Source organism: Apteryx mantelli, chromosome 21 (genome assembly GCF_036417845.1).
Source record: "Apteryx mantelli isolate bAptMan1 chromosome 21, bAptMan1.hap1, whole genome shotgun sequence".
Taxonomy (NCBI): Eukaryota; Metazoa; Chordata; class Aves; order Apterygiformes; family Apterygidae; genus Apteryx; species Apteryx mantelli.
Genome location: NC_089998.1, coordinates 1282124 through 1309667, shown reverse-complemented (window position 1 = coordinate 1309667; position 27544 = coordinate 1282124). Strand labels below are relative to the sequence as shown.

Genomic DNA, 27544 nt, shown 5'->3' with positions numbered 1-27544 from the left:
CCAGGGATCAGCAAATAGGCTGTGTCCCAGCCCTGCACATGACTGAATTTGCTTCTGTCCATCATCTGGGTCATATATAGTTCAATTCAAGTGAAGCAGACAGGGCTGCAAGGAAATCTGGAGCCGTTCAATACCGCGTCTAGCCTGCTTTCGAGCTTCTGATATTTAGTGACAAACTCATGGCTGCGTTTCTTGATCAGAGCAGAGCACCATGCTAGCTGGGAGTGCTGCTTCGACGCTAAAGCAATTCATGGTGAGCTGCAGGGAAGTTGCTCTCCTGCCTGCACCAGCTACAACTTTTTGGACAAAGATCCAACTACAAAAATCTTTCCCATAACAGTTCAGGACTACTCCATTTGTTTCGCTAGGTAAGAATTTTAATTCATGTTTCAATATTCTTTAATACTAAGCCTGTTAGAAATATTGCTAAGAACTTATGAATACCTTGCATACTGAAATGCTGTCAGTGAATTTTTTTCCAGTCTCATTTCTGCACGTGTTCCTTTGTTCTCTGAACAGAAGCTTTTTATATACATCTCATAATATAACACAGCTGGAGATAGTTACAAAACCAGTTAGTGCACGATGAATACACAAAGGTTTTCCTGCCACTTCATCTGCTTAAAAAAAAAAAAAAAAACAACAAAAAAGGAGATCGCCCCCCCAAGCGAAAAAGGTAGAAAAGAAGAAGAAACTTAAATAATTGCACGAAGTTTGAAGTTCCGACCGCGTTTAAATGTGCAGTTTTATGTAACCAAACACTTGGCGTAGCCCGGAGGGCCGGCGGAGGCAAATATAGACAGAGAGGAACTGAGCCAGACAGGGACAAAGGCAGGAGGCGAAGCCAGACAGCCCAGGTCGCGCACTGGGCCAGCGGCGGCCGAGACAGGTCAGCCAGCTGCTGCGCGCCGGGAGCGGCCGGGAGCGGGCGAGGCGCTCGCTCGTGCGCGCTCCGCCGCTGCCAGCCATTTTCCCCAGCTGCGCTTTGTGCCGTCTGCAGGAATGCGGCGCCGGGAAGCAGCCTCGGCCGGGGGAAGGCGAACCCGAAATAACCGCAGCTAGAAGAGCCGGGGGGGGGGGGGAGAAAGGGGGAAAAAGGGTGCGGAGAATTTTAGTGAGCTGGAATGTGTTGTGAGTGACAGGAAATGCCCCGAGCCTCCCCCCCCCCCCCCTCCAGTCGCGCCTGCTTTTGTCTAACTCTCGTAATCCGCACGCTGCTGCTCGCGAAGCTGTCTGACTTTGAGACAAAATACATAAACCAGCTCTCTTCCATGTTACCTGCAACATGGCAGGGGAGAAACCCGCAGAACAATCTTTCTAGCGGTTGTTAACGCTCCAGACTTTCTTCTGCTTGCAGAAAATAGAGCGATCAACAATTGCTTAGCAACAGTTGTTGTTATTTTTATAGCTGGAATATTTTTCAGGAGGAAACGGTAGAAATCTAGGACAGCCTGTGTTTCGTGGATTTTTTTTTTTTATTGCTTCATTTTGTTCATGTAGACGTTTCTTTGCAAAGAGGTTTTGCTTTGATGAAGCAGTACATCAGCATTATTTTAGTTCAAATTACCAAAACTATTAGTTAAAAAAAGAATTACAGTAAAATGAAACCTGATTTGCAGTATTCCCTAAATCTGATATCCATGCTGAAACTATCATATGAGAAATTTTTATCTATCATAATTTATCATTAAAAATGTCATATATTTGCTGTCCAAAGTATCCGCAATTGTTAACTGTGATGCTTTTCAATGGATTGTGTATTCTAAAAGACTTAGTCAACATACACTTATAAATTTAGTACGTCCTGAGAAAATAAATTTGTTGAGTTCATAAACTTTTCCTATCAGTTTCTTAGATTTGAAAATGAAATGGATGGGTTTTTGTTTTTTTACTATAACCTGAATTCTTCAACAAGTTTAGAAAGTTCATAAGGTGATGATTTGCCCTTGTTTTCTCCAGAAATGCGAGATAGTACATTTTAAAAGTTATTAAGTATTAAAAACCAAGAGGGAGCATTAAAAGTATATTTTAAGCACTTGTGCATTCTGCACCTAACGAGTTTAGCTGCAAACCTGTGCGTTAGTAAAGCATTTGTAGCTTCCACGCAGAGCAGAGGTTATTCGCATGGCTGTTCGAGAAACTCCATTCATATATCCGACTACCTGGATTTGAATAGAAACCAGACAGCAATTCTTTAGTTCCAGCCACTATTCGACCCACTGGACAATAGAGATTTGTTAGCACACAGGCACAAGCTATGGGACACAAAGCTTAAGGCAGCACAGAGATAGGGGGCTTCAGTGAACAGGAAATTACAGCTTTTGATGCACTATTGGCAGGTCTGCTGTTGCAGAAAAGCAACATAACTGTGCCATGTTTAAGAGCTCCTTACTGCCATTTTTAACCACCTAGAATGTCATAAAAGCTTTATTGTCACAGTACATAAAATCATGAAGTCCGCACGGTACGTTTCAGCTATGGCCACTACGCCGTGGTCTGGAAAGCACGCTGACTTAAGCAGCATGATGTGGCTGGAGATTTTAATTCGCAGAAAAAAAGTTAAAAGAATTTGGAAGACAGAAGAACTCACAAAGCGTTTATAAAAAGCACGGATTCTTTACCGAAGCAGCTGATGTCTAGCGTGAGAGGTGTTCCTGTTGTAATAGACTTCATTTTAACGGTGCCTGAAAGGAGATCTAGTTAGACAGCTGATTTCATCATAAAGGGTATACTCAGTTTACTTCCTTTATCTGCTGTATTTAGGAGAACGTTATTTATTCATTTCAAATTGGCAAATATCAAAATAAATGAGAAGAAAAAAACCCAAACTATAGGGTCTGGTATAGCCTATTCCTCCTATTTCCCCCCCCAGTCTTTTGGAGTTAAAATAAGAACTCCTCAGAGACAGGGCTTTAATCCTCTGATTGGAGCCAATGAGCAGAAATTATAAAGATTAGAAAACCAACCAGCAGGATTTATTAAATTAAAAGCCTGCCCCTAGCTGTGCATGTTACATCAGCTGAGTGCCAGAAGCAGGTTCCATTTTTACCAGTATGGCAGAAGGGTGTGGGCTGTCCCTCGTCTTTTTTTTTTTTTAATTAAAATTAATTAATTTTTTTAATTAAATAAACCTTACTTATCCTACCACTGTAACATCAGATGGAATTCCCAGTCAAACTGGGTATTAAAACATTTTTCACAGGCATACAGATACAGTCTTTAGGTACAGCATTCAACAGTATCTCTACTTATGACTATCACTAGAAGTGAAGCATGAAAGACTTAATTATTTTCTTTACCCAAGGAAAAAAAATGGGAACTACAGGGCATTGCAGTTGTGAAATGTATGCTTTTATTATGAACTGCAGAGATATGAAGCATCATTGAAATATAAAACACTTTTCCATGTAGGCTCTTAAGCATACACATTTTATAACTGCAACCTTTGCAACCTCACCAAAAAAATTAAAAAGAAAAAGAAAAGAAAGGAAGAAGGACGGAAAAATTTGAAACTGAGGAAAACAGCCTATCTTTCAAGTATATATTATTCCTGGAGATACCTAGGAAGAATCCTGGAGAGTCTTGGCTGTGCTGATACTCCGCACCAACCTATTAGGTAGATGGTGGAGTTGCTTCCGTTGCTCCTTTGGTCACCATGGGGCAAAAAAGAACAGATGAGCAAAACAACACATAAAACTTTTGAAAAAAATGAAATCTTCTCTAAAGTGATACTGGTAAGAGTAATACAAAATATCCCTATATTTGAAGGGCCAGCTCATACCACTTTTGGCTGCTATTTCACGACATTAGAAATACAAAAAATGTAAATACTTTCCACAAGAGTCAGTTTTGTCTGCTTAATTATATAATTTCCCTGAATTCTCTTTCTCGTGTAGTACAATGGCTCAGGTGTATTACCTCCCAATAAAACTTAGATGACAAGAATCAGGCTAGATTACAGTCAAGCTATTTTGATTTTTCTTCTTTTCTTGCTGACACTTACAAACCCAAAAGGATCTTCCAAAACCAAGCCTTTGAATCAAATACTACAGATGATTTTTAGTCAATGTTAAGGATATTGATAGCTCTACCCATGACACAGTTTTAGATTTAATACCATGGTATTGCTGTTAACTTACAGCAGCCTTTTCTGTTACCTCTAAGACTGCTAATACTTGGTATCCATCAGGAGATTGATTTTGAAAATATTTTCTTTCGAAAAAGAAAATATTCTGCAAAGTTGTTTTCCGTCCCTGCAATCAATTGAAATATCTGTAAGTCTGAATACCTGCTAAGCATATCACTCAGAATAGAAAACAGACTGTTAGAGGTTGGCACAAAGGAGTTTCTGCCTCATCAAAAAAGCCATAAAAGGAATGTCCAGGCACACTCTCCCATCTGCAAACATCTGTATACTCATCTTGGACATGAAAATAATCCCATCATGCACATAATAAAAGGATGCTGATGGCTGTCAAAGTTCCCCCCCCTTTTTTTTTTTTTTTTTTAAAGGTATACATAGAAGTCAGTTTTCCCAAATCCAGTAATGGCTATTCCAAGTTTATAAAGACACCCAAAGGCCCCTCAGAAAAGAGAAGACACCTATTAACCACTAACAGACTTTGAAATTGCAGCAGATGCAAAATACCACAGTGTATATAATGAGACCATTAATATATAATATTGCTTTACAGGGTTAGTTTGCTAATGAAAATGCATCAGGTATGTCAGAATTTAGCAATACACTTGGCAATTAAACAAAAAATATGGAATCTTCTTAAGTATTTAATTTTATCTTAATAGTAGTGAGCAGATGCTATAATCATTTCAAAAACACAGTATTGGTTAATATCACTCAAAAGTGATATTACAAACATTAAGAATTCAACAGACAACAAAAAATCTTTAATATAAAAATATTAAAGATAAATATGAAGACATGTTTTTTCATATGAAGTACTGACATATAGATTGATAAAGTAGCTTTTAAATAGACTTCAGTCATTCTTACTTTCCCTGTACTGCCTTACAATAGTTTGAACCATGAGCAGCTGTCCTGAACTTTAATACCATCAAAGAAATTACTACAATCCCCATGAATGACTATTGGGGAAAAGAAAAAAAAAAAAAGGCAAATTTTGAGTTCATTAGAAGTACTGCATCTTAATAATGAAAAAAACTTCTGTATTAAACAATTAATTGTAGCAGCTAAATACATGCATGTGAATCAGTATTACTATAACCTGGAGAACAGAAATACCGCTTTCTTAGTAGCAGGCCGCTTTCAATCGTAACTTTCTTACAACAGTATACAGTTTGGTTTTGCAACACCACATTACTCAGATCTGTGGTTAACCAGTGTTTTGTACAAAAAACTCCCGACTGTCTGAGACGAGATGCCAAACCGTGATTAAGGCTAGCAGAGCGCGCAGTAGGCGGTGCGACGGACTGAACGGGCACGGAGCTGCACGCAAGGCACCAGCATGTCTGTGTATACGATACTGCAACCGGCTTACGGCGGGCTCCTCCGCAGCACGACTCACGACTGCCTTTAATGCACGATAGACATCGTCTGGGATTTTCATGATGGCTACTGTGTACAGCATGATGGACCTCAGGAGCGATGAGGTCATTTCTTGCCAAATACGTGCCTCATTAAAACAGTCAGCGAGGTCCACTCACGTTATCAATCTGAGACGTTCCTATGGGATGTTCACTGATTCTTAATTTGGTAACCTACAACAATTTATAATTTTCTTGAAAAGTATCTTGTCATATGATCATTTAAGGCTATATTACTTAACTTCTTTTGGCCTTCCTGAGACCATTCATTTACTTCAGCACAAAGAACACATCCATCTTTTTTAACACGTGGAAAGTCGGTAGTGCTTTCTGTAAACAACACTACATCTAAACTCAGATGTCGTGAACAAAAAAGCTTAGTCTGGTCTATAAACTGAGGGGGCCGGGGTTTACCCACACCTACCGTAATCTCAGCTCCCCCGTGCTATACTTACAGTTACAGCTACATGCATTCCAGTGCCTTGACATGTCATCTATTCCCATTTACGGAATTACAGTACCTTAAAGCTGGGTACCAACAGGTTTGTGCTCTGCAGAATCCTTTTTTCACTGAACCGACTAGTCCAGCGGAGCTAAGGGAGCTCTCACCTTGACAGAAAACATCAGACCTTTATGAGAAAGTCTGGTGGAAGTCTAGCGGGGCAACTGCATTACAAAATATGGTTATACAGCAGACATGAAAACTCTCCTCATGTACTAGACGTTATGAATGGCTATTCATATTCAGATTTATTTCCTTAGGTGGAGTCTGAAATTCAGATTAAGATGATCAACACGTCTGCAGATGAAGTTCACATGACAAATTTAGATTCTAGTTATAAAAGAGAATGCATTCAAGTTTGCCGTATATTTTTTCCTGCTAAAGATTTAAATATCATGTGGCTTTAGCTTTCTCTCTGTTCACTGAATATCAAGGTCAATTAGGAATGATGTCTGGCGAGTACTCTCAGAGCAGATTAGACAGTTGCATCAAAAACTAGGACCATGTATAGGTCATCTGTTACTGTGACCTAGATTTCTGAGAATCTGTTCAATTTGTTTTACTGAAAATATGGTACTGTCTCAGTTCTGTTTCTCATAGTAAACCTTTCTATAATAGCAGAAAATAGCTTTATTAGATACTTACAGACGTTGCTTACCACTTCCACTAATATCCAATGAAAATCAAATCCATGCAGCAGACCTGTGCCTGTCATCCATTTAATTTTAAAATAACTTAAGGTTCCAAAAGGCTTATGCCTTATAATCTAAAACATTTGGTCCACGTGCCAAATACTGAGCAATCTGAAATACGTAATAGCTTAGCTTCAGCTTTGTTTGCCCTATTTAATTCATTTTCCCTTAAGTAACCAATGGATAGATGTGGTATTTCTGGATTCTACTTGGAAAACGAAGAACGTACTGAAATATTTGAGTAAAGCTAGGCTATTTCATCTGTGCCATTCTGCGGGAGCTTTGAGGTGTCCTCAAAGGCTAGTTGATTTGCACTGCTCAGTCGGAGGACAGAACCAGACTTCCCTCCAAAGCTGTGTTTACTTACCTGAGTACGAAGATTTTATTCTCTGAATTTTGACACTAGTGCAGTATACCCACCTGTGCTTCCTGGGCTGCCGTTTTGAAGCCACGTAAAAACAGATTTCAGTTTGAAACATTTTATGAAAAATTTCCTCTCTCCTCACTGGCTGGTAATTGTTCCAGTTAGAAAGCAATTACTGAAGTATAGTTATGCAAGCACGCTTCAATTTGTGGGTGAAAGGACTTGGGAGAGGGAAAGGGAGAAGGTATATCTCAGAATATTAGAAAGTATTTTCTAAAGACCAACGAGTTTAATGTAAAAGAAAATGATAAAAACAATGAAGTGATGGTTGAATCCACAGTTGAAAGAACAGTATGCCAGTTTTAAAATTATTACCACCTTCAGTCTCTGTGGCTCACATTATTGTGGTATGAAAACTATGGTACAAAATTATCTAGCACAGTTGTGCTCTTAGTATACCCCTGGAGAAAAGGGAGGTAATGGAATCAAACTACTGCAGCAAAGGGCACAAAAAATAAAATGATGCCAATAGTTTATGATTCCCAAGTTAAAATCTCCAGTATGTTGCTCCTTAATAAATTGTGCTTAGTGAATCAGTTCCAATTCTTTCAAAGTTCTAAAGCTAAATCTACCAAGTCACCTGAATTTTATGCTACTTTCCTATTCAGCTTTTCTGTGCATCTCACAGCACACTGGGACCAATTTATTCTATAGTCAAGATAAAAACCCAGCAATATTTGTGTGACATTATCCTAAGATCATTCTTCTAAATGAACATGAGTACATTTTCTTATTTTGCATTTCACATGATGGCTACATTTAAATAGGCCAAATGTATAATTCGGCAAAGAATGGCAGTCCTGCTCACCTGGGTGTCACATCCCCATCCATCCAATATTTAAAGGCACACAAAAGCAAAGAAATTAAATATACAGGGGAATATGTTAATTAAATAACAGGGGAACATGTCTCCCTTCCAATAGAATATTTGCCTGGTCACTAGATGAGAGAACCAACCTTATTTTTCTCTTTTTCTCAAATCATACTTAGTTGCTATCAAAGAGTCTTTGAAGATACTCCTGATACTGCTATTCTCTAGTTGAGCAGCATACACAAGCAGTGGGAGGAAAAGTATCACAGCAATAGTAGGTGTTTCTGGTTGAGTTTATTACTCCATCAGTCATTGTCTCAAATTTAAGCGTCAGCAGAACAAAATAGTAGAAAAAGTATATTAAATAGTAACTGTAAGAAGCAGATAGATGATGGTCACTCTTAAATTCTAAAGAGACTTGATTATGAGGTTGCTCAACTGTTAACAGCTGGGATGTAGAACATATTGATTAAAATGGCCATGGTATCAGAGGAAGACACTGATCTTTAAAAAAAAGTTCATGAGGTAGGCAGGACACAACACCCTCTAGATTTGGCATCCGTGGCTGGGCAAACCAGCAGCAACTGTAATGAAGAACCAAATTAGAAAAAAACATAAATAAATACAGTGTCATGTGGAAAAGTCAACAATGGCTTTCGTAGAAAAGACACCTTTTCTGTAGAAAAGACACCTCAAATCTGACAGTTTTTCAAAGGAGTCAACATATGTAAGGATGATCCATTCAAACATCTGGATTTCAAAAAGGTTTCCGGTGGCGTCTCTCATCAAGGATTCAGACAAGCTAAGCCGCCAGGGGATAACAAAGGAGGTCCTCCCATGGATTAATATTTAACAACTGGTTAAAGAATGAGAAACCAGGTATGAACAAGCCACCAGCTTTCAAGAGGGAGGGAAGTTATGAGGAAAGTCCATAGGAGTATTATTGAGACGTATGTTGTACAGTGAGCTGATCTGTGATCTGGAATAAGGAACAGAGAGCGAAGTGGCTCACTCTTTGCAGAAGATACAAAATTATTCAGAATAAAAAAACAAAAACGAGCACTCAGTTACAATTACTGAGTGACTGGATAAGTATCAATAAACGCATACTAAATTCTGAGCAATGCACAAGAGAAAAAAATGTCTTAAGCATACATAAAGAAATCTAGATCAGCTATTAACATCATAAAAAGAGAGCTTAGATTTTGTGGACTGATGTTAGCAAACAACAGCTCAGTGTCAGAAGCAGTCTAGATAGCAAGTAGAATATTAGGAGAGTAAAGAGAACTAAAAAACCAAAGAACTTCAATCTTAAAATGTGACAGCCTTCAAATTTTGAAGCACAGTATTTTCCCAATATGGTCTTTTACTACATTTTTCTATTTTTTACAGAAAAGATGTCCTTTACAAAAAGAAATAAGTTTTTTTGAAGCCCTTATGCACTTCCTTTTTCCCTTTTAATAAAAGAACTACATTATCTTGTAACTACATGTATAAACCTTGCAATGTAACATGGTTTTATAAAACACAATAGTGCAAAAATTCAGGATAGTAAATTTGCGCAAGTCTTACAAAATACACCAAAGCCTTATTAGATAAATGAAGGCAGTCCTTGAGTTGTCTGAGACATCTAATTCCTCAAATTAAAAAAAAAAAGTCATATCTTGGTGATACATGGAAGGCATCCTTCCCCTCTCCTGGGGCATACGACACATTTTACAGAAGCTACCACCTGTTTCGAACACCAGCAGAGGAGATGTATATAAAGCGAGTCGTCTCGACAACGGCAGCAGTTGCCTGAAGCTAACGCCCTGCGTGCAAATACCATCTCAGGGCCCCGGCCCCCAGCGCCACGGGAACAACTCCAACTCTTAACCAAGATTCTGTTTCTTGATGAAAATCCATTAACCAAGTGCAGCACATACCTTGGGGGCATGACTATATCATTAATTGACCATTACGGTTTTTTTCCAGTCTAATTGCAAAGCGAAATGGTGGAATAAATCAAATGTAAAAGAGGAGAGGCGAGTGTATTCAGAAGTATTCTGCCCACAGGTCTCAGTATTACACATCACTCCAAATGCCAAAAATTCAGCTAGACAGGTTCTTCCACATTCAAATCTCATATCTTTACAAAAATTGTTCAGATAGTTCAATATTACATTCATGCATCAAGAACAAATCATCCTCATACAGATTGAGACAAAGGCAGCAAAAGTTTGTTTTAGCCACAAATTAGGAAACTTATGTTAATTAAAAACCTGATATATCCTAAAATGACCTAAGTCACTATTATAGACAGGTAAGATTTTAACCACCAATCTGAAGCAAAAAAAAGGGGGGCTTAATTAAAAAAGCAAGCAAAATATTAGGAAAAAATGGAATTAAACACTAGTAGTATCCTTAGAATACACTGGTTTAGTTCATTTGCAAACAGGCCTAAATGAATTCTTTGTGAAAACCTGAACAAGCAACAATGAAACGCAGAGGAAATACATCCATTGCAGAGGTCAGACCATGCCCAAGATGTAATAAAGTTTTTTCTAACAGTAAGGAGAAAGATACAGTGAAGCCTCATGGTACCTGCTGTGACTGAATTGGAATAACCAAACACAGAAAATGGGAAGCTGGTGTCTTGCATGATTTCAGTGAGATCAGTGCCGTGTGTGTGTGTGTGTGTGTGTGTGTAGCACCACTCAACTCATGAGAAAGGCATACTTCTCATTAAAAGACTATTACATTTTCACCTAGAAGTCAGGTTAACCAGACGTTGCCAGGCTGTAGGAAACCAGCAACTGCTGCGAGGAGGTGAAAGGGGGGATGATGGGCAGGATCATCTCCTACCTTCTTCCTGCCCATTGCACCTCATTTTTGTTGCTTCAGTTATTTAGGGTTATTAGAACCCAAATCTTTATTGTTCTGAATGGTTCCTGAAATGGAATCCTACAAGATGGCAACATAAAAACATCCCTGAGGTGCCAGGCTGCCTAAACTAAGCCAAAAAGATTCAGATTTTAGACCAGTTTCTTGTGAGAAGAACTGCACATCTAGAAATCTATCAGATGAGAATTACTAGATGGTATAACTGGAAATAGAGAAACTAATCATCTTCAAAGAACAAGTTATCAATGAATCAGGAAGAGACATTATGATTCTGAAAGGCAAATCCTTAATTTGATCCCTCTCCATACATACTGCACCCAAAGCAGATGATCTAAGCTTTATCCAGCTAGGACTGTTAATATTCTAAGACAGTGAGAGTAAGTGGTATTTGAAAGTCCCAATTAACATATGAAAAATCTACATTTTTACATTGTTAAGCACGACCAATGTGTGAACACGGATACGTTGCAGCAGCTAAATGGGGCACTGTCACGAGTGTGGAATCGCAAGGGAGACGCCTGCTAACTAGGGAAACCAGCCTGCGTCCTCCCCTTCCGCAGCAGCCGCTGCCCCTGGAGCGTAGCCTTTCAACATCAACCCATGTAAACAAAACAAATACTTTACGTTTCTCTTCTGACTACTTTGCAAAATATTTCTTATATTTGTCAAGTGGATATGCAGCTTCTGGGCATTTCTTCGCTATCTAAAATTGAAAAATTAAAATGACTTATAGAATATACACCCCAAGGCAGGCATCGTTTTCAGGAAGAGTCCACAGCAAGCAGGTTTTGCAGCACGCACTGGTTCATCCAAAACAGGGGAGAAGTTAATTCTCTTGACCATTATCGTCTCCAACCACACTATGCATTTCAAAACCAATAACACGGAGATCCCCATATGACCGTTGAGGCTAGTTTGAGAACAGAAAACATTTTCTGCCCTCCCTACCACAAAAAAGCCTGGCCAAGTCCAGACATTTCCTATCTCAAAGCAGAAAGTCAGTTCTGTACAACAAAAGAACTAGTTTTCACTGAAGAGGACTATCATACTGATGGCTGTGTCAATAATTAAAAAAAACTACTAAAAAGAAAAATAATCTCAAGGTTAATTTTTCAAATACTAATAGAATCTAGTAGGTATGGTCACCTCTGTCTCTCCTTTCTGAAACTGAGGCACAGAAACCGTGCCTGAATTCACAAGTAATGGGAAACCCTTTTGGTCTTCACCACAGACGCATACGGTGGCTGGTCAAGAAGAGCATTCAGCATAGAAATATCTTCCAAAGAAGTACTTATTCTGCATTCACCTGCATAATACTCAAGAGTCAAGAGTGATGCTGGATAAATATTTCAGTGATGAAGAATTAGCACACTTGATACATCAAAGAGACCATATTATTTACAAATTCAAAATTGACACATTTTGGAGAATCAAACACACAGGGCTGCCGTACTTTTTTCTGAAAAATGAAACCAGAGATCATTTTACTTAAGAGTGAAGATATTTCTTGGTACCTGTAAATGATTTTAGTAGTTCCAAATTCACAGATGACAGCTAAGGAGAGACAAAGAAAAATATTGGCTAATTTCTGAATTGTCCTAATCCAGTGGTGCAGTCCACATATTAACTGCACTAATTCTTCCGCAGTGTAGATCAGAACTGGAACAATGGTGGCATGTTTGCCAGGCCAGAGAATAAGTGGTTGAAAAACAGGACAGAAGATTTTGAGAAAATGAGATTTCTTTCCTGAAAACTGTGCATTTTACCAATATTGGTAAAATGTGTCAGGGCATAGTATAACTGCAAAACTTTTTCAGGAGGACACCTGAGATTCCTCTCTATTAAAAACAATGAATCTAACATTGACAGTAATTTTTATGGCACCAAACGTTAACTTCAAAGATGTGGGATAAGACAGGAGTTCACAGGGAGACTGGACAAGTTCATGAAAGAGAAATCCATTGATGGTTACTGAATACACAGAAGCCACTGCTATCTCCAGACATCTGTGTGTTGAAAATGGTTGGAAGATAGGAAATCATAAGAAGGAAATATGCAAGATTTTCCTGCTTATATTCTTTTCTAGGCACCCGTTAGCCAGTGTTTTGATATTTTTTTTCTTAATATCAGAACTGCTTTATTGATTGCAGCTAACAGCTACAGTTCAGTAGTGCTCCCAAACATTAAGCTAGCTGTTTTTAATAAGGACAAATAATTCCTGAAGTTAGTGAAATGAGATGAAGATATAAGATCATTTCTATTCCTTGTACAGCGTAGGTACAAATAGCCTGTAAACACAGCTCGCTCCAAAAGTTGTAAGAGTCATGCTAGGTCTACTCAAAAAACCCACCCAGCCTGCCGCCTGCCAGGCGCACGGGAACGCTCTCGTCTTCCCGAAGGAGCTTCCTCCGCCCTCCTCCCCAGTTTGCCTGGGCAAAATCGCATTTACACTCCTCAGGAAGAGTTGGCGAAGAGGCAGGCAGGTCTTGCAACAGTGTGCATCCGATCACTTCACCTTACACAACAAGCCATGGGGGACAGAGCTAGATGAATCTGGACTCTAACCCAGTGTGATTGTGCCTATGTAAGTAGATCAGCAAGGAGGCTTCTGCATATTATGATGTCTTCCAGCCCCAGGACTACAAGCAAAATTGACAAATACTTAGTTCAGCAGATCACAGTAGCTTGAGGTTTTGATTCTGAAAGTTTGTTTATTCTAGAAATATAGAACACATTTTGTTTAAAAAGATACAGCTATTTCAGCTGTAGAAATTTCAGTGGCTTGGAAAGATTTCAGTAAAATGCTCAGAAAAAATCAGAAGGCATCCAATTACTCAACCTGGGTTGTCAAATTGAAAGAATATCCAGATTAGCTCATTCATAAATGCCTTATTTCATGCTGAAAAGAAAAAAGAAAACTACCACTATCCAGAGATCTGATTGAGCCATGGAAAGGAAGAGTCTAGCATTTTGAATCAAAACAATCCTATATCCTGCTTATATATTCTGGAAATAGCGTCTTAAATATAATAAGAGACTTATGTACTGGGTGCTGTGGTTGTAGCTCTGTATCAATGCACATATTTTGTTTTGGTGAAAAAACCTTTTTGGTAACAGAAGCTCAAATCATCCCTTCTTATACAACTACAAAGGATTACTCAACTGGTTAATACTGCTGGCTAAAGAAAATAAACCGCACTGTGCTCAGGTGGGCACAAATCAACTCATCCTATTCATTTAAAAGAATTGTTCTTGCAATCTTTTTACATGTCCAACATGAAACCATGTTACTGCACAGCAGTCAATGGAAGGACAGTGCTAGACCGCACACTGTGGGGGAGAGATGGTGCTGACGTTAAGCACCTTTGTCGATAGGTTTATTCTGCATTCATGCAAGTCATTACTTTGGTAGGAACCCTGAACAGAGTCCCATGTTGTCGCTAAGACTTGTTGAGGGATTTCTCAGTTTTTAAGTAGGTGTGAAAAGTCTCTCTTTTAAAGAAAAGGGAATACTGTAGCTTACCTCATTTTACAGCTGTATCAAATTACCATTTTATTAAAAATACCAAAGGAAAAGGAGTAGCCAACCTGCTCTCAGGGTTTTCTTGAATTTACAATGTTATTTCTAAAAAAAAAAATTTAAATACTATATTTTGCAACAAGAATTGAAACTAACAAAATAATTTATTTTATGCTAATGACACTTGCAGAGACTTAGTCTAATATTTACCAAAAGCAAGCAGTGCAGGATACGAAATCACTTGCTTTGTTGCAGCATCATCTTCCTGTAGGCCAAGAAAGCTTTCTGCTTTTCCATATGCTCTTGAAACAGAAGTTTACACATCAAGTTTCTGAAGAGTATTTCAAAATGTTTTTTCTGTACTAATACTCAACTTCATGGTTCTGCTTTTCCGCTACAAAAATATACACATTACTAAGTTGAAGGCAGTGTTGCCATGCACTAACTGGCTCATTTGTGCAGGTAAAGATTTTAACTAAACAGGACAAAACCCCTTAACCTTCGCTGCTTGGTTTTAGGGAATTTTATTTTACTTGTAATCTTCATGTACATTCCACTCAAGACCTCAGTATTATTCCCCTTTAGTTTTGGTAGGTTGTTTTATATCAAAAGACAGCTACGCTTAAAGATAGCTAAATACCTTTACTATCTGAAAGAATAACATTGCTCCATGAATAATCAAAGCATCTATTTCATATTTGAATCTTTTGTTATTTATTTTTCTGAATATATTTCCCTTTTCAAAGGTCTTGGATTCTGAACTACTAAATATGACCACCATTCTAAGACTGCAGCCACTTGCTCAAGTTCCCATTCAGAATTGCACTGAGACCTACCTGTTTGTCATTTTTTAATTCTTTTAACATTTCCTACAACAAATATGTACTATGTCAGTTTAACATGTCATACCGTATACACCTTACAAAAGTCTAGGGTATGTCACATCCATAAGCAATCTTGTCAACTCAAAATTAATCAAAATAACCTGATAAGTCCTCCATAAATTCCTGGAAACTGGTATTAATTACATTTCTCTGAGGTTGCACAAGAGCTTTGCATTTATTTTGTCTAGGATCAGCATCACAGCACTATGTATTATTCCAAAAGGGCAAATGGAGTAGATGGGTAACTAGTTTCTTTGCTTTCTCCCTGATCTTTTCCCATTGTCCAAGGACTTGTCAAATAGTAGTCTAAAGAACTTTTGGACGCTTAGGAAAAAAAAAGTCTCCAATGCTAATTATAGCAGACTGCTGATTCTGAAGTATTTGTCATTGGCATTGCTCCCTAAACACTCATCCAAATTTCAGTGAAACAGTAGAAAGAATAAAAATACTGTCAGGGATTACATCCTCTTGTCTTTCCACTGTTTAGAATGACGAAGTTAGCGTATAAGAATTGTTCAGGCACCATAAATACACAGAATATCATAAACATCCACACAATTAACTAAATTCTGTCACCATACTTCAGGCAGTTAATCTGTGTTTCAGGGTTTGCAGGCATATTTTGAGGAAACTTTTTTTTTTTTTTTTTTAATAAAAATCCATTCTCTCCAGTATACATTGAAAGAACATCTAATGTGCTTGAGTCTGCAGTACTCACAAAGTTCTGCTTCAGCAATCCACCACCGCTCTCATTCATGCTATTACATTGATTAACCTTACAAAGATTCCAGTTTACAAGGAGTTTGACAAGCAGAGCTAATGAAGTCTGGTTTTCAAATACTCATGTCTCACGGCTGAGTGACTAGTATCTAAGAAGGTGCGAGGTCCACTTAATGCTTTTCCCATTACTGAAGCATTTAGAAAGGTGTGGATTCTCCAGTGTCTGCGATGATGCACGTGCATGCTGCAGAGTCTCAGCAGGTTCATTAACAGATTCTTTTCTCCACCCAGATATTTATTTCCACAAGTTTTGAGGGAACTGAATTTTATGAAGGACCTCTCACAGTAACAGGCTAATCTTCCATATGTTTCTTTATATATTTTTATAAGAGATATTTATACACACACACATATATATAAAATTAAGAGAAAGCTCTTGGAGACTCAGAGGAGAATATGGATTTTGCATACTGTTTTGGGGATGGTTGTAAAGACTACACCTCCACTGATCCCAAGCCTTGCATATATTGCCCCGTTATATTGTTTCCAGAGAATATTTTTCTTTCATCTCAGAATCTGTCCAAAATCAGCTGCTAGAGAGCTTTGAACTTTGCAAGAGGGAGTCAACATGCAGCCAAGATATAGAAATAACTTATACGGTTTGTTTTTAACATTCAGAAGAAATTCAAGCTCTCAGACTGTGAAATGAGTAGATGACAGTTACCAAGTAGAAGGTCAGGAGAAGTAAAAAAGGAAGAAGAAAAGATGAACTCAGGAAAAAGTCTCCCAACAATATAGTTTAAATATACTCATATAGTTTAAATATACTCAACTGTATGTTAAGATTAAAATTTCATGCTTGACTTGAACTTAGTTTCCCTGATTTACATTGTACCTAGCACGTGCAGTTACCCTTCCAATTGCAACACTCATGAGGCTTAAGACTTGAGGTTGATCATTGCTTGTTATTAACTGAAATTTTCTTTGCTCTTTCCACCAGCTCCTGCTCCAAAAAGATGGCAAGAAAAAGGTGAGAGTTGGTAACTTTCAGAGAATTCTTTCAATTTTCAGGATCAGTTGATGTTTATTATTACCACTAAAATCAGTCCATTTAAGTGCAGACTACAAACTATTCTGCAAACAAGCTCATCTCTCAAATGAAGATACAGCTTGTTCAATATAAGTAGATTAATTGATTTCAAATATTTTATGAGGCAATATGCTTATTGTTCATTGTTGTTTAAGTTGCATACATCTGCTCAGGATATTGAGATAGACACTTAACAGGCCCTAGGACAAGAGAAAACACTCTGAATTCAAAGTCACAGAATTTAAGTGGTAAGTTATTCGCTTTAACTTTGTACAGTCCACTTCACTCACAGCAAAGTTATTTCACATAAAGCAGGAGATTTCATTCTAACAAACAAGCTGCAAGTAATTTATCTCTCAAACCAGCTGGGAAAACTGAAAATAAATAGGCAGATGTAATATAGAGATTTAAAGAGAATAAATCCCTTTTTCCGCTTTTCAGTCAAAAGCTTATGCAATCGTTTATTCTCACCAGTATGTTTGTAGGCAGACATCTACATATTCAGTTGAAAACTTGCAGCTTAGGGGGAAAGCTGCCTACACTCTGATAATGTTCTAGATCATGTTAAAAATTACTTGGAAATCAAAGTTCTTCCAGGTAGCTGTTCACTTTGGGCAGAATTTCCCAACCCGCTGAATGTCAGGCTGCTTGACTCTGAAGGGAATAGAAGAATCTGACCCACGGTGTACGCTCATTTTGTGGTTCAGCGATGCCCGCTCATGCTGTCAAGCTGCCACGGACAACAGCAGAAGAGTCATCCGCAAGCTTCTCGCAGGGACACAACTTCTCAGTGGCTCGGAGGACATCAGAAAAGTAAGCAAGCAGAGGCAGCAGAGGGATGAAGTAATAGGATCAAGCGTGTTTTGTGCTGTTTGCCTACCCAAAAGATAGGTGGGGAGCGTCACCTCAAACGCAGCCAGTATGAGAAACATTTCAGGGCAAAGTTAATCTGCTTGGAATTGAGTGGTTCGAGAGGCAACGTGACTAAATCCCCATCCCTTTCTCTAGGGATTTCACCCAATAAGATGTTCTTGCCATCAAAGGGTCACCTCAGCTTAACCGAGCAGTCGCTGAGAACTGGAGTGCCTTAAAGCACTGGCACAGAGAAAGCTTTCTGAAGACCCAAGATCAAGAAGAAAGGGGATATGAACTGCAGAGATACAAATAAGCTACACACTACTGAGAAATGAAAGTGGCGCTGCCCCCCCTCCTCCTGCTTCAGTTGGTTTGCAGTTGTGGGATGTGTCGCCACCCCCCCGCTTTGTTTTTTTTTTTTTTTTTAAGTGAACTTTATAAAGAAATCTGAAACATTTTTAAAACTCCTCCCATAGCTATTTAGAATATTTATATCCACAAGAGGAAAGGCTTTTTCACAGCTATAATTCAGGTATGTTCAAAGCTGGTTTAAGAAACATTAAGTCAATTTAGCATCAGTAACCATAGTCTTACACTTCTGCAATTCATTAGCCATCATGGTTCCATTTCATAATTAAAATACTTGCAGTTTAAGACTTTACAACAAAGAATGTGCAGCCCTCAGCAGTGTTTCCACTGCTAGTCTATGGAAAACATATGCATGGAAAGTATGTACAGCGCATGTATACAGCCATCGTCGGATAGCTTCAGCGAACATTCAACGCTGTCGGTGAGTTTGAGAACTAGAAAAAACCATCGACCGTTGACTGTACCTTGAGGTTTATCGCAAACCCTCTGTTAAATGGAAACCTTCATAATGTTTCACGCATGGTTGCTATTAACAGGTCACGATTTACAGATTATATTAAGAGCAAAGAAACTAGTTGAGTTTTCCTAGTTCTACCTTCTCCCAGAAGAATTGGTATATAAGAAATGGTTGTTTTCTATTTAAGAAAAAAATTGATATAAACTAAGCATAATTTCTGCAAAACAAAGCATCTGAGTGTAATGGGTTTGTATTAACAGCACAAAAGCAATAACGTATCCACAAGCATATGGTAAATTTAGAAACAAATCTGAGTATGGTATATGTTCAAAATAGCAGGATACAGGCCAGATCAGGATGGAAACCTCCTTTCCATTTGGGCTAGCAACTTGAGCTTTGCTAGCAGCAGCTCTGGCACACCAGTGCATTTGCTGCTGGGGACCCTCGCGCAATTTCCAACAGCTGCTCGCCAGCAGCGCCGGCCCCGGCCCGCAGCCCCGGCCTGCGCAGCACGGCCAGCTGTCCCTGTGCCTCCCGCTGGTGCCCGCAGCTGGGCAGCGAGGAAATACCTGTCCCTGCCGCCGAGCGCAACGCAACGCTACGCTAGCGGCACGGGCACCTCCACCGTGGCTCTCCGGCACCCTCCGCGAGCGCTCGAGGTAGGCTGCAATGCGGCGGGCTTTAACAGCGGGTGCAAGTGCGCTTTCCAGAGTCACCGAGACTTTAAGCAGTCCTGAAGTACGTCCTGAGACTGAGATGACAACAGTATCATTTATTCCATGCAAAAGCACACAAATAACTGAGTTGTCTGAAGAAGCAGCGCTGCACATCTTAAGCGCCTAATGGCTGCAATCAACATTCATTGCTGTCGGTGGGTTTTCGTTTCTATCAACTCACTGATCAATGAATGCAAACTGCGGACCAGCTAGCTAAGAGCCTGTGCGTTCAGACGAGCCGAGCGTTGCAGGGGGGTTGGCAAGAAAAGTGACTTAAGCTTCTTGTTGAAGAAGCACTGTATTTAAGTTCTGTCTAGCAATAAGTGTACAGGGCAGGTCTACGGCTCTGCCATTATCTCACCGAGGAATTTTAGGACAAGTCATTAGTTTCCTTCATGAGCACGTGCCTGCGCTGATGCTCTTTCCCACCCGACAGCCACTGTGAGGATTAACGTTTTGCAAAGTAGTAAATTGCGGTTAAAATAAGAGTAACCCTTATAGAAAAGCAGACCCTGTAACAGGGCACAGGTACAGTTTTTTGGGAAGCATATTAACTGTATGAAGCATTTCAGGCACATCCTTTTGTACAGCACTGCAAGAACAGACTCCAATTCAATATTGTAACTTCTAAAGCTGTGCAAGAAAGATTCTTCTCTCGCAAGGCCTGAACAAACCCATTTATAGGCAGTCCTTGGAAGATTCTGAAGTCATGCAATATACTGGACCTCGTGGGTCTAGTAAGTATGTGTCCACTGAGGTGCTTTTCTTCTAAATACAGGAAAACATCATGATCCATCTTCAGTACAGACTGAAGCAGACTTCTGTCATTTATCAGCTTCAAGCAAAGCTGCTTCCATGTTGAACACTTTATAAAGAATAAGGAAATCCTACTGTTTAAATATGAAAACCTGACCAACAACTGTCATGTGCATTTTTGTACAAGTCTGTACTGCTTACTGAAGCACATAAAAATATTATCTTGTAATCTATATTTTTGCTGTGAAGTGTTTTTTAAAGAAAATTTTACTTGTGCAAAGCAAACTTATGGAAGAGTAGGAATAGCCTACTGATTAGCTTTTATCATTAACTTCAAATATTTTTCCATGTATATTATAAATTTGAACATTAGGTATAACTTTATATGTAAAAAAATATATATTTTTTTAAACCAGAAAAGACCCAAATGTACACTAGAGAGCTAGCAGACTATACACAAGGAATGATTTAATGATCGTTAAGTGGGTTTTCCAGAGAGGCAGTTATATCAATAGTCTGACTACAGAATTCAAGTTGGAACAAGGTGTTTTGTGGCACCTTTCCTCTTCCCAACCCTGAAAAACAGCCTCTAACCACACAGCAAAAGTGATCTGCAAAGACAGAGTGCCAAAAAAGTTTCTCTGCTCCTACAAAACAAACTGATGTTAGAGGTTATACTCCACTAGCACCAACAGCTGGATGATCTCCACCCCAGCATTTTCAGTCTTCACCTTTAGAAGCCAAAAGATGACACTCAGCTGCTATTATAGCAGCTCTTCCTGAAATTAAAGCCAAAACAGGCCAGTCTGTATCAGAAAGATGCCAGAAGAAATGCAAAGATGGAATGCACTTTATTAACAGATGTTTATCAGGTGTTAGCCCTAGCCATGTTTCATGGTTCATGTTTCAGCCACCCACCAAGTTCATTCTTTGTTTTACTGCATGTAAGTGATAGCAATAGACCCAACCTCTACGGACATTATCATTATAATCCTTCACAGTACTCTCAGTGTAATACCAGCAAAGTCATCACATTACTACTAAACAAGAACTTTCCCGGCCTGGGAAGGGGTCATGTTTCAGAGGACAGTGGGCGAAAACAATAGCCTCTTTCTTCTGCCCTTCTCCCCCCAGCTTCCCAAAGTCTTGGCTCCCAGGCCACCTTGTTCTCATGGCAGAGATGTTCCTGAAGGACTTCAGGCCGTGCTGGACTCTGCTGCGCAAAGTGGTCCTTGTACCCTCCTCTGCTATTGGGACCCTCTCACTACAAACCCTTCCTTGCCCCGCTCTGCTTTCCTCCTTCCTCGGAGTAGGGACTGTTATTAACATTTCTGCATGTTCCGGGAAATGGGCAGATGTCAGAGCTGCCTAATCAGTTAAACAAATTGCAGGGGCAGAACAGACCCAGGGTAGTTAATCAAAAGAAGCAGGAAGCTCCAAAACGCAGCTGAACTACAACCATTTGCAGTGGAGTCAAGTCCAGGGAAGCCTGGGTTAGTCATAGCCAGCTAGCACAGACTGAAAGCCATGGAGCTCTGCCATATTACTACTGTTAAATTTTGACTAAAACTTTAAGTAATTTTTTCCTAGGCACCTTTGAAGTTATTTAGATAACTCCCAGTGATCTACCTAGGCTATAGGAGTTAAAGTAATGCTTTTAGCATTGTCTCACATCAAAAGAGCTGCACTAGAATTTTTAGAGGGTCAAAAGGGAGCTACAACAGTTGATCAGCTAACTATATTTTAATAAAGGTGGCACCTTACTCCTTATGGTTGTCAGTCTCAGCTTTCCCTATCAGTAAAGTGTATGCCTCAAGCCTATGCATGAGCTTCACCAGGTTATAGAAATGAAGCTTCCTCCCCACGAAGACAAGCTATGGAACAGCAGTAAGAGTAACTGAAGTCCTAAAAAGCAACTAGTGAGAGATGACAGGATGAGGGTTGTGTGGCTCAGGACTGATACGGCTGGGAATGGAGAGGTGGGGGAGCAGCAAGTTATCAATGACTAAGATGCTGCAGAGAACAATCCTTTCATTGCTGTGGTGGGCAGGGCAAGCTTGAACTGCAGCGATGAAGATTCAGGTTAGAAAAGCTTTGTCTGACAAAGGCTAGTGAAAAGTGCGGAAGCAAAATTTTTACGATTTACATGAAACATACTTGCGCCCCACAATCCCACCATCAAGACGACTTTATGTAACAGTCGCAAAGAGACAAGCGAGCGGCGAGAGGGGAGGGCTTAGACCTGTGCTATGCATCCCCACCACCCCTACAACCTGATGGTCAGGGAGGGGGTGGCAGGGAAAGACCGAATGGGGAAAAGTGAATTCTGTTTTGCCTGGAATTGGCACAGCCAATTCACTGTGTAATAAAGGGTCCAACCATTTTCTTATGCCTTATTTATTCCTCCAGTTGCTCACAGGATTTTTTTTTTTTTTTTTTGAAAGACACTGTTTAGACATGCTGTGCTGGATATCAGACAATAACTGTCTTCATAAGCTTGCTGCATAGTCCAAGTCTGAACAATTTACTAACTCAGATTAGCTGAATATTAAAAATAAAACCCCCATTTGCTTGTTCTGCTTAACCTCATTCAATTTTATAGACAAGAATTTTCATTGAATTCAACAGAACTGCAAAACTAACAGATGACTCTCTGCAAAAATGGGTCTTAAAAAACAAACAAACCAAACAAAAACCCTCCTCTCTCCCCCAGGTCTGACACTGAAGGGCACGGTTCAGTCTCCTACAGAAAGCATTTCCACTTAAACTCTTTGTAAGGATGGTAGTTTGATACAGAAAATTCATTGCAGTAATACAAGAAAGAACAACCTGAAAGGATTATTAAAAAGCATGCCTGCCGAATTGTTTAAACATTGTTAAAACTAGACAGATGACAGAAGACTTGGTTTTGAATCCAGTTTGACATTTTGTATTTTAAATTTTGAATCTTTCAGACTGTTTAGAAGATTCACTCAAAGTGAATCAGTTTGGTTTTTTCCAGTGGCATCTTAAATAACGTACAAGAAAGCACTTGTATGTTGTCATTTTAAACACAGAAGTTTCACACAGCCTACTAGTTTTCCCCACATACACCTGTATGAAAATACAAAAGAAAAGTTCTGACAGAGAGATGTTCGTCTTTACTGCAAAGAAACGTGAAAATAATTCACTGCAATTACACTGGATAAGACATCTCAGACAAACTGGAAAAACTACAGTAAAGGGGCCACTGCCTGGTTTGCTAATGCATGTGCTTAAACCTCATGTTTAAGTCATACTCCACAGTTCTTAAGTACTCTGAATGCACAAATAAACAAAAGAATTCAGTTTTTGGGAAACTGTTTAGCATTCAGTTTTCTACTCCATTGTGAAAATCCTTAGAGCTTTTGCTTTAATCAAGTTTGGTAATGAGACAGCAAAATGTTCAATCAAGGAAAAAACTCACTAGGGGAAAACAGCTAAGCAGAAATGCATAGAATTCTAAAAAATTCATGCTTGGGAGGTTTCAGGTGTTTTTGGCACCAGCTATACACTTCCTTTCAGAGATCCTAACTGTAGGACAGGCAGCAGAACCTACTGCCACTCACATTAGTCTAACTCAGCACACCAGGATGAATGAAGCTGAGCGCTGGCACGCGCTCAGCACAGCCAGTACTGCAGGAGCTGGACAGCTGGGGCTGGAGAAGTTTAAGAATTGCCACGCGGTGAGCTGCCAGCGCTCCTCTCGACACCCCAGCTCCGAGAGGCTAGCTCTGCCCGAACACGCGGCAGCAGGCGAAGGATGGCACCAGCCCCGCCGTCTGCCCCGTGCCTCTGCCTGGTGGCACCGGCCCAGCAGACCCACCGCGCGCCTGGCTGCTGCAGCTCAGCCTGCCCACCAGCAACGTGGTTTAGATCAAAAGACGTGAAGACATCAAAAGAACTCCAGGAGCTCAGTTTATTTAGTTTATCAAAAGTTTATATAAGTATCTTCATAAGGAACAAAAATTTGACAAGCATTTTTCAGTTCAGCAAAAGATAACACATCGGACATGAAAGCTCTAGCTAGACAAATTAGACTAGCAATAATATACAAAGATTTAAGGGAGAAGGAAGGGTCATTCAATTCTTGTTAGACAGCCTTACTTGTAGTATTTAGCAGATACATCCTGATAGGAGAATATTGTGGAAAATTGAGTTTAAATACCTATTAACACACAGTAGACCTGAATGCAGTAAAATTAAGCTATAACAGGCTCTGAATCCACATATTTTTATGAGCCACAAATTTAAATGGCACCTTAAATTACTGTATATACGCATGTGAAACTTTATCTGTTTCCATATGCAAGTGATCAACTACATGAAAGCCTGGCTAGATGCATACAAAAGTGTCCTTTACCAATGAACACACAAACAACTGCGCACACATTTACAACTCTGAACCTATTATACATTTAATACACACAACTGTTCTCCTTATAGAGAGAGAAACCACTTTTCTCACTATAGAGGAACCATAGTTCTCCAAAGCCTCAATGTTCTCTCGTAAGCGTAAATCCATCAGCACAATAACGTGGAAGGTAAAGTGACAGTATCCTGACTGTTAGGCTTTTAGTTGGTTCCCAACATCTGAGCATTATTTTTAAAATGAACTGTCAGTTAATAATCTGCCATATTTGAAAAATGCTGAGAGTTTTGAAAAAAACAAGCCATAAAAAGTTGCATCAAATGAAGAATGTGCACAGAGCTCATCCCTCTGTTATGAATACAATTGTTTTGAGTTTAAGCCTGTAACTTCCCCAAGTCTGGCAAGGTCTTGTTGCCACCTAGTGGATTATTATCGACAAAATACATTTGGTCCTCGGATACAAATACCACTAGATGGAGTAATAAAAAAATAATTCTGAATTTGCATTATATTAAGTGTCCAGCAGCTAGAATTTTCAAAGTCTCAAAGTTACAGGCCTAGAATTCATTGAATTGGAAGAGGATTTTACCAACTAACTGCTTTCAATTTCATCAGAAATCCCAGGCTATGAGAATTTCAAAATATAACACTGATACACTTAAGATAGATACTTTCATGCCAACATAATTTACCAGCACCTCAAGTTTTTCAATCATTTTATCACTGTATGATACAAACATCTGCTTTACAGCTTCCACTGATACCTCTCTAATGGGAAAACACCTTAGACAAGCAGCATTATACTGGTGTAAACGCTGATGTACAGACCTGCTCCATGCTATTTTCGTGAGAAAGAGCTATTCAAGTATGCCGATATCAGCATCCCCACCTCCATGCATAAGCATTAGCTTTAAAACTTCTCAAAGTTTGTACAGTGAAGGATGAATTCACCCCTTTAGATAATCTCAGAGAGTAAGAAATTCCACCTCATCATATGTGCCAATAAAAAGTGGTACTTACTGCCCACGGAGTTCATAGGAAGGACAGGAGAAGAGGAACTCATCTGCTCCACATCTGTAGCTAATGGGAAAGTGAAAATGAGAAGATTGTTATGTGCATTTTACCAAGCGCTTAAAAAAACCCTTTAATTTTGAAAAGTTATTTTTGCATTTAAATTGAATATTCCTATCTTCCATTTATCTGTAGACAGAAGTTGCTTTGAGAGGCAGTAAATTTAACAGTGCTGTCCTTTCTTCTTTAAAAGATTTCTATCTCACATATGCATTATCTCCAGATCTACTTTTCAGAGCAGCCATTTCTGTAATCTGGTAACTTGAGATGGTTTGTGAATATTGCATCAAAACAATTTTCACCATGAAGAAATCCTAAATTCTGTCAGCTTTAAATTGCATACAATATCAACTTCTAAAGTGGAGCATTACTTTGGAACGAAAGGAGAGGATGGTGTCCCAGCTGTGCCTGGCCTGCCTTCAAAACATTTCTATCACAAGAGAGCTCCCCTTCCACAAATGCTGGTGTCACTTCGCATTTGACCTGAAGGAGCATCAGAAACAAGTGTCTCTGAAGACAAAGCTTTATTTTCTGAAGCAAGAGGAAACGAGACTAGCTTCCTATCTTTTGCTAATTAAAACAAACAAAAAAAAACAAAGTCAAAACCTGATCTGAATCAAGTGCCAGATACTCTCTGTGTTTTGAGAAGGATCCACCTTTCCAGGACCCAAACCAGAAAGAGAACTATTTTCTTGGAACAGAGTTAGTTTTAATCTAATTAGATCAGGTAAAACAGGGATATGGTCTCTTTGGGGTTTGATGTCACTTTTTTTTTAAATGGACATTCAGTCTCATCACATTTCTACCAGTTCCCAAGTTATCAAGCAAAACAGTCTCCATCATTCTGATGCTAGCAGATACCATGTCATTATATAAAATTCTCATATTTAGCTTTAAGACACAAGAAATGCATACTACAACTTCACATTCCTCAACTATAGAACACAGTCTTAGAAGCATAACTTCAGCCCACAGCCAGAAGCTTCTAATTGGTCCAAATACTGTGTTTCACATTTTTTATAGTTCTGATTTATTCAATAGCATGCCACTCACTGAAGACTGTTTACACTAAAAAGTGCAAAGTTTGGGTCTAACTGGGCAAACTACAAATGTAAACACTTTAGCAGACCATTTTTATAGCATGTGAAGAGCAGACATAGCACCATGCTTATGTTAAGTTAATCCTTGTACCACACTTTCGTGCCACACCTATCAAGAGCACTTTGCTTAGGAACCTACTCCCTTGCACTATACAAAACCAACAGCATATCGACACGCTAAGTACCAGCCACAGTCAAAGAGCTACAATAAAAACAATGACAGGTTTATTCAAAAATGCCCTCTCTGTTAAATTATGGAGATATAAACTGCCCTGAACTTTTGAACAAATCAATTCATTTATATCTGACTTGTCTCTTATTTGCATTTCTTTCACCAGTCTTTGGAAAGCTGCATGCCACACTGCTGGACTGCAGCATTTGACAGTCATGCTCTGTGGAGTATATTTTTCAACTGCTTACAGGACAAAAACTGGTTTGGCATCTTCCCGTTTTCTACCTTATTTCTGTAGCCTCCCTAATGCAGGAATTGCTAACCCCCGAAAGAGCTAGCAGGTCATAAACCATGCCCATATTTTTGTAAGTAAAAAGATTCTTCATATGCAATATGGCAATTTCAGATACCTGTAAAGACTTTAGTGTTTTCTTCTATGTAAGAGATGCATACGCTTTCATATATAGCCAAAATAACCTGGAAAGTTGCAAGCACGGCATTAAATGTTATTCTGAGAATGATAAAGATTTAGTCTGTTTAGATATCAGTACTGCGCACAACTCAGCTTTC

At 39.1% G+C, this 27544-nt stretch overlaps 1 protein-coding gene and 1 long non-coding RNA gene across 6 annotated transcripts in view; one reads left to right on the top strand and one right to left on the bottom strand.

The window, feature by feature from the left end:
• The window catches only part of NR6A1 (nuclear receptor subfamily 6 group A member 1), a 103208-nt gene that overhangs the window by 55854 nt on the left and 19810 nt on the right, over window positions 1-27544 (bottom strand). For 2 of the 4 annotated variants that reach the window (XM_067309095.1, XM_067309096.1), the window contains exon 2: window positions 25652-25711. In XM_067309095.1, coding sequence (XP_067165196.1) covers window positions 25652-25694 — 43 coding nt within the window. In that variant the 5' untranslated portion in view covers window positions 25695-25711. Of the gene's footprint in view, window positions 1-25651; window positions 25786-27544 lie in introns of those variants that run through there. The other 2 variants (XM_067309097.1, XM_067309098.1) reach the window with 1 other exon arrangement.
• LOC106495057 (uncharacterized) lies at window positions 107-27544 on the top strand. Of its 2 annotated transcripts, none has more exons than XR_010886146.1 (3): window positions 107-368; window positions 16999-17028; window positions 27141-27544. It is a non-coding gene; the product is annotated as an uncharacterized lncRNA (long non-coding RNA). The 2 variants fall into 2 exon arrangements; XR_001294393.1 differs by lacking the exon at window positions 27141-27544 and adding an exon at window positions 20264-20445.